At 32.8% G+C, this 14,336-nt stretch overlaps 1 protein-coding gene across 1 annotated transcript in view; it reads right to left on the reverse strand.

Annotated features, from left to right (window-relative positions):
- Positions 1–10,635: 10,635 nt before the first annotated feature.
- Positions 10,636–14,336, reverse strand: part of LOC132551093 (cell surface hyaluronidase-like) — a 31,177-nt gene continuing 27,476 nt past the window's right edge. Inside the window, exons 23-25 of the mRNA XM_060215200.1 lie at positions 13,023–13,106; positions 11,037–11,143; positions 10,636–10,783 (exon numbers count right to left, since the gene is read on the reverse strand). Coding sequence (XP_060071183.1) covers positions 10,636–10,783; positions 11,037–11,143; positions 13,023–13,106 — 339 coding nt within the window. The remainder of the gene's footprint in view (positions 10,784–11,036; positions 11,144–13,022; positions 13,107–14,336) is intronic.

Consider the following 14,336-nt stretch of genomic DNA (forward strand, 5'->3'; position numbering starts at 1 on the left):
ACTCTCTTAATCAACGAATTTATTCGTCCACCAAACTGAAATAATTGGGCACTGTTTATCCAGGAAATCAGGTGTTGTTTGAAAAACCACGAAGATTAAACCCCACAGAAATAAATCATTTTCAATCTATCAAAATGTGAGCCTTTTCGCCATGGTAGATGTGTTTTTTTCTCCAGAGAATATCTTACTATTTCGTAATATTTTGTAATGAGTAAGTGATCATACCGATACATAATGTATATGGTTGGGAGAGTCTATTTCTGGAGTACTATTATCGGTTTAAGGATAATACAAGTTTCAAGTTTCAAGTTTATTGGATCCTCAGATACATGAAAATGTATAACATGAGGTAAAACAATACTATATCAATAGATTTGTGAGAAAATGGATGGTAACTGAAAGTCGTAACGCTTCACTGTATTTTGTTAGGACTATTCAAAGTACACAGTACTTTCATAGATCAGACTGATAACAACTAGAACAATACGATTTACTTATATAAATAAAAATGGTAGCATAACATCACGCTATATAAGGATACCATAGTGTTACTTCAAAATATTTTGTTAAGACTTTGAAATAAACAGGATGCATTTAGTACTTTCAATTTTCATATTGATCGCAATTAGTACATTCAAATAACCTTTAATATAACACCACATTATATAATGATAACACAGTATTGCTTCACAATATTTTGTTACAGCTGTTCAAGATAACCAAAGGGCATTATGTACTTTTGTATATCAAATTGGTTTCATTAAACCACATTATTTAAGGATAACATAGTATTTTGTTTAGACTTTGAAATAAAATGGGGTATTAAGTATTTATATCAAATTGATAGCAATTTGCACATTATATACACTTTGCTATTATAACACCACGCTGTTTAAAATAAACAGAGGGCATCAGGTGTATATGTAGAAGACTGATATCAATTAGTACATCTAAATACCCTTTGATATTATATAATGATAACGTAGTGTTTCTTCACAATATTTGATTAAGATTGTTTTAAAATAAATGCATGGTTTCCGGTAGTTTTTTTATAAAGCTGATATACTTGGGTTTCATAAAATCACTTATATAATGAAAACATTATCTTTCTTACAATATTTTGTCAAGACTGTTTAAAAATAAACAAAAGGCATTTAGAACTTTTTTATGACAAACTGAGAGCAATCCGTACATTTTGAACACGTTTGGATTTCTCCGGTTACATGAAGGTAAGAATTTCTGTCTCAGTTCAATCAATCTTATATCAGTGCACTGAAATAAGTAATGGAATTCGTCACCTACTGAAGTCTGGCTGGGACCCTCTTTCAGTTCGAAGAAGTAATCACAAGATCGTACAATTTCATAAGATTGTCCATGGTCAGTCCCCCTCCTATCTCACCAACACACTTCCTGCTCGTCATTCTGATCTCCACTCTCACAATACTAGAAACGCAAACAACTTCTGTCAAATAAACTGTAGAACAAAGCTTTACAAAGATTCTTTCTTCCCCTCATCTATTGGCCTGTGGAATGCACTTCCCGATGATATAAAGCCAAACCCTTCTCTTACTAATCTCAAAAAGTTCTTAAACGCTGGTAGTCATCCTGTTCCACCTTATTATTACTACTGCAGAAGTAGATTCGCCCAAATCCACCACGCGCGATTAAGGATGAACTGCAGCTCTCTGCACAGTCATTTATATATACGTAACTTAATTGATAGTCCCATGTGTACTTGTAATCTATCTGCCGAAACAACCGAGCATTTCCTCCTCTTCTGTCCAAAATATCAACTATTAAGAGATCAATGCTTCAGAAACCTTCCTCCGGAGTACGACACGAATCTCCTCCTGTATGGAAATCCCGATATGCCAGTTAGATATAACGAAAATATTTTTGACTGTGTCCAATTTTTTATCTACCAGTCGAAACGGTTCTAAGTTCTCATCTTGAGTTTTATCAAATGTCTATAAGTATGCACATAGTAATACCTAACTGCCAGTGCACTTGTTCGGCATGGCATTTCAATGTAGATTACGTATGTAAAATTTTATATGCATATTGTCATAGTTCTGTGTAATGATATTTGTAATATGTGAGATTACAGTAGACTGTGGTACAGTACTGATTCTCCAATTACTCACGGGTCGTTTTTGTAAAATTGTGTTTACTTACCACTGATGTATTATAGACTTACTTGACATGTACGGTCAACCATGTGTGTCCAAATTTAAGTTTGATTTCAGCTCGGTTCCCCTCCACAATGCAGCATATTTGCATTGCTTCATTCTTTAACTCCTTCAACTTTTCTGTCAACTCCTTTGCACCCCCCCCCCCCTCCCCATTTCTTCCCAAATATCTTCATTTCCCTAATTATGTACCAATATGCTCAATATATAATGTATAATATTAGTCAGTGCCGTCCGATCGATGCTTCGTAAATTCAGGAGACGGATTAATACTTTGTACTTGTTTTCGAATCCTTATGTATACTGTTTGTATTGCTGAAATGTTATACAGTTTAAAATAACATAAAGTTTAAACTAAAACTACTATAGAATAAGCCTGTAGATGAATTTTCCGTTTCGTTTCTCCATTTCTGTATAAATTGATCTATTAAAGTTTTTTAATACTGGTTTTTATATAGTGTTTACTAATTGGGCCCTGATTCTGGAAAACAGCGCTCTGTCCTACATCTTTTGTTAAATGTTACTCGTGCAGTCTCACACTCTTTGTCAAACCAAGGTTTCTTTTTAGTATTAGTTTTGTGTGTTGTTAGTTTATTGTTGTTTGTGTACCTTTTAACACCCATAGTCTTCCGTGCTGTATCCAGTAATACATCACAAAAATCTGACGCAACTTTATCAATACAACTTTTGTCAACACTAGTGTTAGGAACACTCAACATGTCTATTTGTTCCCCAATTTTTGTTATTTCTTCAATATTAACTTTATAAGTATATTTCTCTTTCTTGTTTTGGTCCCATTTTACAAATTCAACAGTATTTGATTCGGTTACGATATTACCGCTTTCAGGATATTCATTTTTATAAACAATGGAAAAGGTTAATCGACAATGGACATCAGAGAACATTGTCATTGATGGCACACATAACAAGACAGACAACTCTGTTTAATGTACCAGTTTCTAGTTTTGATGAGCTTTGAAAAGCTTGGGAGCTTGAAGTACCCGAGAGTTGAGCTCTTAAGACGGTAAAGGTATATTAAATACCAACGCGTTTTAGTCAGGTTGAAAAATGGCCTCTTTTAAAGGGAATAAATTGGTTAGATTTCGTTATTTTTCCCCGTGCGTTTGATTTCGGGCAAGGATTGTTATACTCAAAGTATGACTCTTCACATAAAATCAGTAACATAAATATTATAAATAAATTTGTATAAATCGTTGTCAATTGTTATTACTATAAATAACATTTATTTCATGAAATAAATACATTTGTGTTAGATGGTTACTTTATATATTCATGTATATATATATATGTATAATTGTCATAATCCTACAGATGTTCTTCACATTATAATGTTATGTAAGTTGGCTCTTGCATGATTTTGTTATTTGGAATAAGATCTTGAACTCTGACCACCTGGTGACCATCTGTTACCCTATGTAGTTTGTATCTCTTGTTATATGGATGTTATGTGTGCGCACGTGTTAGCTAAGAGGGCCGTGTAGGGCAACTCGCTATGCGGTCACGGTTTTAGCTTGACCAGTCAGAGGGGCTGTTCACATGACCAGCGGCAGTAGCCGTGATGCAAGGCGGTCAGGGCCTGGATTGACCAATCAGCGAGGCGCGCACCTCTTCGTGATTTTGACCGCGTCATATCTTCATCACTCCTCATAATTTTTCTGCTGCTGTGATTACGTTTAATATCTTTCGAAGTCCCACCCATACCACACTCCCACATTTTGTCTTGAGCCAGCTTATATATCCATGTTTTTTTGTTTTGTTTTTTTTTTAAATTCAAACTTATGTTTGTATGCCGATAATTTGTACCCCATCTTTTTGTTGTACATATAGACTGAAGTTAATGTCATTCAGATCTATATATTATATAACAACAGTGATTGATATTATGGTTGTATTTGAAATGTTCCTGTCATTTAATAAATGACCATTTGACACCATTTCTTTTCACTGTTGTTGTTTTTTGTTTATAAGACATGTACAACAAATAACAAGCTGCAGTCTCTGAGCTGGGTTACCGTGCTAACACAAATAACATTAAGATATAATGCATTTGTTCTGTTCAAGATTTCTAACAGTGTATTGCTGGTTTGTTCAAGGGAAGTCCACAATTTGTCGACTGTAAAACGGAACGGTGTTAATTATTTGTATATACCTTTTTTTTTTTTTAATTTTGTGTTCTGTACCCGTTAAGTATAATGAAAGACAGTGAATCAGCATCACCTAGCCAATCGGTCTCCATCTCGGTAATTTCTACCTAGTCCTAGACTGACTACAAAGCTCTATGTTGCAGTTTACTTCGTTATTTGGTTCTCATGTATCTGATTTTCTATCTGTGTCAGTGTTTTTTTTTATAGTCTTTGATGTTGCATATGGTAGGCACTCCTGCTTGACTTTAAGTCCTCGAGGCTTGCCGTCCCTTGCATGTCAGGTTTTAATCTACGTCTCAATATATACACTTATATTTGACGCTCTGGGGCCAGGTCGCCTTCACGTTAGAATTAGGCATTTCTTTTGATCAATCTTTTTTATTTTCTCAGTCGCCTTCAGGGCTTCAAAATTTAGGCCATTAGCATCACTGATGAGTCTCAGAAGGACGAAACAGCTGTATGAAGCAGTATCATTCATTATTTGTCTCTACTGTATCTAATTTTAATTTCTCTTGGAAAGCGTCAGATACTTACTTGCCCTTTGTACATCTTTTTCACGATGACATATCGTGCCCATTTAAAAGGTCGTGGCACCGATATTAAATGGAAGTAAAAGCTGTTTTTATTTTTGTTTAAAAAGAAAGTTATCTTTGACCTTTCAGTAGACATAGTCAATATTCACTTAAATTGTTTTAAATTATTTTTCTTCAAGTGAAGTGGTAATGGAAAGCTTGTTATCAAGCAAATTTCAATTCGCTGAGCACACATTTTGCTGATAATATCTTGATAATTATATTTGACGTAGAAGCCATTGAAATCACTCTCATATTTATAAATCTATTTTTGTCGTATCTTGAAAGGCATATAAGGTAAAACGGTTCATTAAACATTAAAAATAGAACTCCTTTATAGTTTCGGACGGGTAACAAAATGCATTATATTAGCAAATTAATAACTTGTTCCCACGAGACACAGTGTACTATGTTTTGTTAGTTTTGTGTTGGTTCCCATTGGTTAATACTTTGACATATTTTACACTTAATTTTAAATTCTACAATTCTCCGTGATAAAAACTGTATTGCTATGCCTATTCACACTTCACCCACACACTAGCAATGTAAACATATTTTCTACAAGATTGATATGAACTCATTTATCATGAAATATTGCTACTTCATCAAAGAACGAGATTCAGAAAAAGGACGCTCTCACAAGATTAGATAAAGAAACAATCACATTCTATAAGGAATATTTATAAACATATATTCTTGCTAAATATACAAAACTGCAAAAAAAAAATACCAACATTTTAACAGAATCATAATACAAGCTGAAAAAAAACTAAGGTAAAATATGAAAGATTTACAAGGGGAATCCTGAAAAAGAACAAGGGTAGTAAGTATAACTATCTCGGTGGAGTAAGTGTCTTCTGCTTCATCAACGACACCCGCTTTGTAATTATTGGTCAATGTAAGTAAGCGATGTCATGTTCGCTTTTTGGGTGATTTATAGATTCTTTTTTCATAGCTTTTTCACGATAACATATTGCGGTGAAAAAATAATCATGTATTCGAGGTGAAAACCTATATGTTATATAAACGAAGTGAAATTCTACATTAGCTTACCGTCATCTTTATCCACAATACGAACAAGGCTTATAAATGAGTATGCTGTAAATGATTATTTCGATTTACCTATTATGAAATTTCTATTAGTTTAAACATTATATATTGCCAAAAGATATACAAAGGATTAGACACAAATTTCTATTTCTATATAGTAACCGTCTTTCTTCCCCAACCTTCATGTATGTTGTTAGCATGTCGTAGTTAATTCAATATTCATGGGTTTGTTCTTAGAATCAAAATTTAATCCGAAAATTGTCAACAGCTGACCTAGACTTACATTATAGAATTTCGAAATACGTATGTCGATGAAGAAGATTTATGGTCATAGCAATGGAGGATATTCATTTCCTAACTGGACATGAAGCAAGATACGTTCGATGCTAGGTACATTTTCAATGTTTTACATATGTTAAACAGGTACTCACATCACTTACATTGAATGATCAACGGATGTAGTCAATGAAGTAGAAAACCCTCCTAGGACATCTGATCTTATTCTCTTTGTGTTTTTTCATCCGTGTAACCTGACGCTATCGAAATTGATACTGTACTCAGTTACTACTTGATAATTTTTTACGGAAAAAAGATGAATAAAGGCGTTAGTTCAATTTAGAATGGGGTATGGTGATGTAGAGGGTGGAAAAATAAGTTGTTCTTATAGAAGAAAGTTTTTTAGAAGAAGTTGTTAAAGATTGGTCAAAAGATCTTTGGTGTTCTTCAAAATCCCCATACTGTTAATTCCACTTCTAGAGTAAACAGTATCAAAATAAGACTGTAATTCAGATTTGCTAGTCCTTAGGATGGTGGTTAGTGTTAGTAGTTTAGACAAGGGCTTGATTGAACAGTTAGTCGAACCAGTTATAAAACGTTGTTTATATCGATTCTTGTAAAGTTTAGGAATCCAGTATCAACGAGGGTTGTCCATATCTTTATCATTAATAGGCAATTTGAATTATTGTAGTTCCAAAGTATGATGAGCTAACATTTCGTCTTTTGAAAGATTGAATAATGTATGGTGTTGTTTCCGTATCAAGCAAGCCCAATTCTTTTTAGTTTACTGGAAATGTAATAATGATTTAACATCAGGATCGATAAAAGCTGAGCTGTGTTTTGTTTTCATTTTTTATTTCAAGCTGCAAATTATTTTACGAACGTTGTACCGAATGGACTTGACCCACTCAGATTGAAAATCCAACGCAACATGTTCTCACTTCGCCCATTCTCAGGCATAGTTTTCAATAGAATTCATAAGTTTCTTGAAATTTACATTCCAATTAACGGAAAGGGTTTCACGATATTTAGGGCCTTTTATGAATAGGTCCCCTGGTTTAACATTTTGAATAATGCTTAAACCACCAGTGTCTTTGTGTTAAGTTGGATCATAATTATAAGTAAAAGTAGAACAAGAACAAGTTGACGAAGGACTAGTTCTAACATTCAGTTGCTGCAGCGTTTGTTAGCAATTGAAATGTTTTGATGCAATGGACTTGGGGTAACTGGAAGAAAAAAACGAGGGGTGTTTCTATTTTGAAAGTATGGTGAAATGTTGGCCTGAACAGACTTCTGGTGTAAAATATTGCTGATGTTAATAGCATCCACTCCCTTATTTACAAACTCAATATTCATGAACAGGCGAGTTGATGGAGGAACGCTGACAGGTTTAAAGAGCCTGGTTTGTGCCATATCATGAATAATTTTATGAAGTCTCCAAGATAGTTTCCACAGCTTACCTGAAGCAATATTTACTAACCAATTAAAACTTTCGTAGCACGGAGAAAGGAAGTAACTATAACGTAGTTCGACCATGATAGACACCTAGTGGTTTCTATAACGTATCCGTTAGATTTTCAAACATGACGGCATATCGCTAGATTTCATATATAGCCTATGTCTGTGGCTAAGATAACCTTTAGATTTGTGATTGAATAAAGCCAAAACGTTAGTGTTACTACATCCAGGACAGGACAAATTTCTTACAAAGTCGGGCGGTCATTGCAACCATAGGGCGCAGCAGTATCAGGCAGTCTAATATAGTGTCCTGCACGTTGTCTACGAAAGGATGTCCCAGTGTTGAGTCATTTGTATGGTGGTATTTTCCCCAAAATACGGACATTCATCGGCGGTATTTGATGGTCCGGGAGGTTGAAATGTTGTTACAAACACTGATTCTCTCCGCGGTTCACTGCTGAACGATCACCATTCATATGTTGTCCTATCTGTTCTTTTGTTTCAACAATACATACTAAAACATACAGAGCACACTCAATAACATCAACTATGTTGGTAGTTTTACAATTAGGGGCTCTAAGCTTCGAGTAGTATAGACTTTATTAGTCAGAGAACTATTGTAATTCGTATTAGTAATTAGACTATTGGAAATTTTGCATTTATTTTGATCCAGATTTTAAAATGTTGTGTCTGATCGACTAAATAAATTTTACATAGTTGTAATTTTGCTGATTTCGAATATTTATAGTTCAGAGTATTATCAGTGCATTGTGTAAAATTGATAATGCCCCTGAGGACAATCCGAGGGGTGCTCTGTATTTCATTGAATGTCTATAAATAGGTATGACATATGATATCATGTTTTTTCTCTTATTTGTGCTGACAATGACCCAATATTTTCAAAATAATGTACCATAAATTTGAATGGACATCATATAGAAAGTTTTATATATTTTACAAAATCTTCATCATATGCCAATGTAAAATATCCACTTGTTGGATATCACTTATATACACTATTTATGAACAGAAGACTAACATTTAAAATGTACGGAGGGACCTATATCTAGATAAAGATTTTAAAATATATTATAAACCTTAAAAATGAAAAGCCCTGAAAAACTATCAGATATCAAATTAAAACGTTTCACAGAAGTTACTAATTACAGTGAAAGCATGTTATATCAAATACCAGGTAAACAAATATAATGATGAAAACTTTGCAGGATAAAGATCTAACCTAACTAACCTTACCTAACCTAACCTCAATTAACCTAACTAAACTTAACATAATATAACATAGCACAACATTTTATATTTTGAATCTTTGTTTATATTGAATGTTTGAAAGGGATATTTTACTGGAATAATTTACATACATGTATATATAAGAGATGCCTGTATATAGTTTTTTCTTTCATTTTTTTCTTTTTGCCATCGTTTCATCAATTTTGAATTTGAAAAATTATTTTTTTAACAAGTCGACATTTTCTTATTGTGAACAGTCAAATTCATATTATAAACGAAATCTTGTCAAAGAGAATCGCATACATCATATGATCAAAGTCTCATAAAAAACATATGTTCAACATGACTTTTTTACTTAATGAAGTCAAATTCTAATTATATATACTATATTACCAAAGTAAGACACTATGTATCCAATTCCTTATCCACAAAACAACTACGACAGTTTGTATAGAAGAATGTTAATATGTGTGTTTTTTTTCAAACAACACGTTCTTCTACAGTGGATATAGAGGACTGCTATAACTGTTCAAACGATTCTTTGTGACGTATGTGCTGAATTGAAGGTATCCAGTGCCGAAGAGAAAATGTTCTTAATTCTATCCTTACTGGTTGGGAGTATTGAGATGAAAAAGAAACAGAAACAATCCATTTGAAAGAAGATTTAGAATTGACTGAGAGCAGTATGTATAGATATTATATGATAATTCAAAATATGTCACCGTATCCTGTGTATAACTTATTCTATCCACATTCCCAATGGTAAATAAATTTAAATGCAAAATGAAAAGTGCATTTGTATATGAATTTAAGAAAGAAGTACTACTGAACCAGTCATATAGATGAACTTCAAATATTTTGATGAAAAGTGCATCGTATATCATGCACCTGCCAGACGGAAGAAATTGCAATATGAAAATGATAAATGCCAATCACAATCATCTGAGCTGAGGCAAATTAAATATGCAATCAAAAATAACAAATTTCGTGTTTTTTAAGTTGCTTTATTAATAGAGAAAAATGCAAAATGTTAGTATTAATTGCGTAATACGTTATAATTCAATTCATAAGAAGGGGATATTGCTATCTAAAACGTGTTTTAGAAAACAATATGATTTCTGTTTTGTTTGTAAGGAATGATCAGCAATTTCTTGTCATGACAATTTATTGGAGTTTTAAAATCAAACTTTATATATTTTTCTGTCGTTTGCCAATATTGAAAAAAAAAATTATAACTGTAATTGCAAAAAAGAAAAGAAACAAATTTTATTTACATCTGATTATGTGAGAGTAATAGGTAAATGATAAAATATATTTAAGCAGAATAAAGGGAATATATATTTTCTTTTTTTCAGGAATGCACGTTAAAGATCGATCATAAAGCGTCGCTAATCCAATCTTATTCTCCAATCCCTGATACGTTCTTTATAACTTTATACATTCGAAATAAGTTACCTTGGAAGGTAATTGTATCAATACATCTGAGAAACTTTATACGTGATACACAAACACATGGAAATATTTTTTTATGTATCCAAATACACGTAATATATTAGTGGTCACTTGCTGTCATATTGTCTAATATCTAACGATCAGAAAATTTGAAAACGTAGCAATTTGCTTGAAATAATAACAGTTTTAACAGTCTTCTTCGATATAGGAAGACAGACCATACCATCATGTAGGGAATAAGATATCTTTAACGGCATTAGCTGTTCTTTGGAAGAGTCCACTGGGAAGGTTCTTGGTCAGTCGTTTAGGAGGGATTCTGGATTGTTGTTTAGAACATTCATTTCTTTCTTTACGCATCACATTTAAGCCATTCCTACAATTACATCAAATGATTTCTATTTATATACAGAAAGCAATTACAATCATTATATTTCTTTATACAGATAGCAATTTACAATGAAGCATGTCAAGAGCAATTCAGTTTGCGCTTTTCACTTTTAATTCCTCGGTATACTCCGTTGGTTGGTAAAAATACTAAATGAGAGCTGTTACTATTAAGTGATATCAAATGGCTGATGTGGGTTTTCAAAACGAAATTACAATGCCGCTTTATATTTATGAACTACAGAGTAGTCGACATATTCCTTACGTTTGGTATTACACCACTGTATTTTAGGAGCTCCTCGTCATTTACAGGAACAGGAACACTTCTCTTCCGTCTCCGCTTTTTCAACTGTAATATACATTGTAAATGTAAAGACATTTTGCCGAGCAGATAATAATTCAGTTTGAATTATGCTGTAACAAAATCAGGGATGAAAACTACATTTCTTAACTCTCCTTGAAATTGCAACACAATCATCACAGCTATATTGGCTCGTTACTTCTAGAAAATCTATATAAGGCTATTAAATTAATCTATTGAAATTATTATTAAATCTTTTTATTCACAAAGTACAATAATCCATATATATATATATATATATATATATATATATATATATATATATATAATCATTATTATTACAAACGCACATTAATACACATTGACACATATACACAAGTACACCCTCACCCATACAAACATACCTGCTCTCACATTCATGTACACTGTATATGTATGCACGCAACACATACATACATACATGTCTCGATATAGTGTCATTTTATATTTTGGTGTCATGATATTGACTATGGCGTTACGTCATGATTTGAAAATGGCAACAATTTTGTCGTATGCAGTTTGACATTAAAACCCGTCAAAATGTAACTGTGTTCTTCAATAAAACAGTTTTCATATAAGATTTTATGTTAACAATAAAATATCATAGTCTAATTAAAAGACATCAAATTGAATCAATTAATTATGTTATACCTATCATTTATCGCACAATTTCATTGATATTCAGTGATTATATCCATGAAATATCTTTGCGCATTATATGGAAACGTGTGGAATATAATGTATTATGACGTCAGACTCGCATGACAATGGCGACCATACATAGGAGCCGAAATGACTTTGACGTGGAAAGTCCGCTTTCTACATGATATCTATGAATAATCCATGTATTAAGGAGACTATTTGATAAATTTTCATTTGATAAGTGATTTAGAAAACTCATCACATTTAAAAACCTTTCTAGAATTAAAGAATCGTTCCATTTTCAATTAGGAATTATCAGATAAAAACTCATGTACGGCCCAGTATAAAATATTTTAATCATAAAAACCCGTACACGCTTCCTATTTCATTTTTATTGTAGCGTTTCCGTGCCGTTTGCGTATTAATACCGAAACATTACCGTACAATGCCGTAGCATTTCTGTATCAACCCTGTAATACATGTACTTCCATAGCAGTTGTTGACTCGCCGGCTTCCAACTTAAAAACCATTTGTGAAACATTCGGTAGAAACTTTTACGAATATGCCTTTTATGAAAACCGTTAAAATCTTTCTGTACACAAAAGATGATTTACCATATGATGAATTAGTTGTTTCCAATATCAAATCTATAAATATAATCTATAATTAATGGTTTCGACACAGTTTGCATGTGTATGTAAAATTCGAAAGAACATTACCTTAACAATAGCCGTTAACCTGTTTCTCACAACCGTGAATATTTGTTTCTAGTGTAATGGACATGTGAGCGGTGATAAGATAATTGCTATTCCATATATAATTATTGAGTGGGGTGAATTTGTGTATGTCGTTTCTGGCCCCGGGCCCGATACCCGTATCAGATATTAAGAAATAATTCATATCTCTAGAACAAACAAATAACGAACCGCAACTTTTTTTTAAAGTAACAATGCTAATGAATAATTGATGGATAGTTGAGGATGTTGCGTTTCTTTCGTGTGTTTGTATATCTATGATGACCTATGATGATTTACAATCAAAGCATCAGTCGGACTACATAGAGCTGTCAATATAGCAACGACAAGTATTAGAAAAAAAATACTCCATCCGGTAAATACGTTTTTTTGGAAAACATAAAGGAAGTTTATTTCTTAGAAAGATAAGAAAACAAAATGAAATTTCGATGGTGGTGTGGATTGTAAAATGTAACTGGGGCAAGGTAATTGCAATTACAAAAAAAACTTACAACACTGTCATCAGAATTGTTTGATTCTCTGTCAACCAGCAGCTGAATCAAGTCCAATAACCTCGTCTTTGCTCTACTCATGATCTATAGTACAACAGAAAAACCAAAAGCTTTAAAACAACACAGTTTTAGAGTTTTAACAGTTAGATACAGTAGAGTCAAACAATGATGTAAATTGAATCATACAGCTGTTTCGTGCTATAGGACTCATCACATTTGTTAAGGGCCTAAACTTTGAAGCCTAGGAGGCGACTGAGGAAATCCAGGTGCATTAGCTCAATAATTCAATAAATTTCAATTTTTTCATATATAAGATAATTTTTAAACAACGTCCGATATAAACAAGTACACAACAACTGTTTCAGGACGGGAAATGTCTTCAACATTTGTCAAAGACAAACGACAATAATGCACAAGCAACAGAAAAGAGAGGGTACCAGAAAAAGGGACCAAAACAATTGATTTTTTTTAAATCCATTGCATTATACTGCATTTAACTCAATTATGATATTTCAGATATCAGCTCAGGATGAAAAGAACAACTATAGGACACAGATTCATCTAATTCAGTCAGGTGATTATACAGAACGCAGGTAAAGAAGGAATCGTAATTTTGTTCGCTTCTTATGTAAAACATCTTTACATAATTTCTAATTAAGCAATCAACTCAATCTACAGCAAAAATATCAGATAAATGCTGATGAAGCATAAAACGTGCAAAGGCGAATATTACATGAATACGGGGAAAACCAACAGGAGCGAAACCCATTTGCTCCAAAGATGTAATGCTGTATGTGTTTGCATGATGATACCATGCAATAGTTATACGTACCTGCTGTCTCTCTTGGACCGATCTCTTTGTCTGTAAATCAGATGAAGGCTGCCTTTAAAACATGGTCGTCATACAAACTGATAATCCTCATTCAAATTCTAAAACTACATCTGATTTAAAAGACATTCATTCCTCCATGAAGTGTTTGGGAATAAATAAGCTTCACAATAACAAATTCTGCCATGTCTGCAGTATATGTTAACATAAACATGATATGGCGTCTAGATAACAACATGTTTACTATCAAGTAATAATGAAGAGATTAATATTTACGAACAAAAAACGTACATAATTACAAATATGAGAAAAACGACAAAATTTTGTCTCAGATCAGATTAAGATTTTGAAGAATTACAATGTTCGGTTGGTAAAAACTTTTGTATCCGGACCTACGGAACTCTTAGTAAGAGTTCAGTCAAAAGTTGTTGCGTATATGGGTAATATTCTATGCACTGTACCAGCAAATTATTGTCGTTTCGGAT

The sequence above is a fragment of the Ylistrum balloti genome, unplaced genomic scaffold, assembly GCF_031769215.1.
Source record: "Ylistrum balloti isolate Yb309-2 unplaced genomic scaffold, AGI_CSIRO_Ybal_v1 Utg370176, whole genome shotgun sequence".
NCBI classification, from domain to species: Eukaryota; Metazoa; Mollusca; class Bivalvia; order Pectinida; family Pectinidae; genus Ylistrum; species Ylistrum balloti.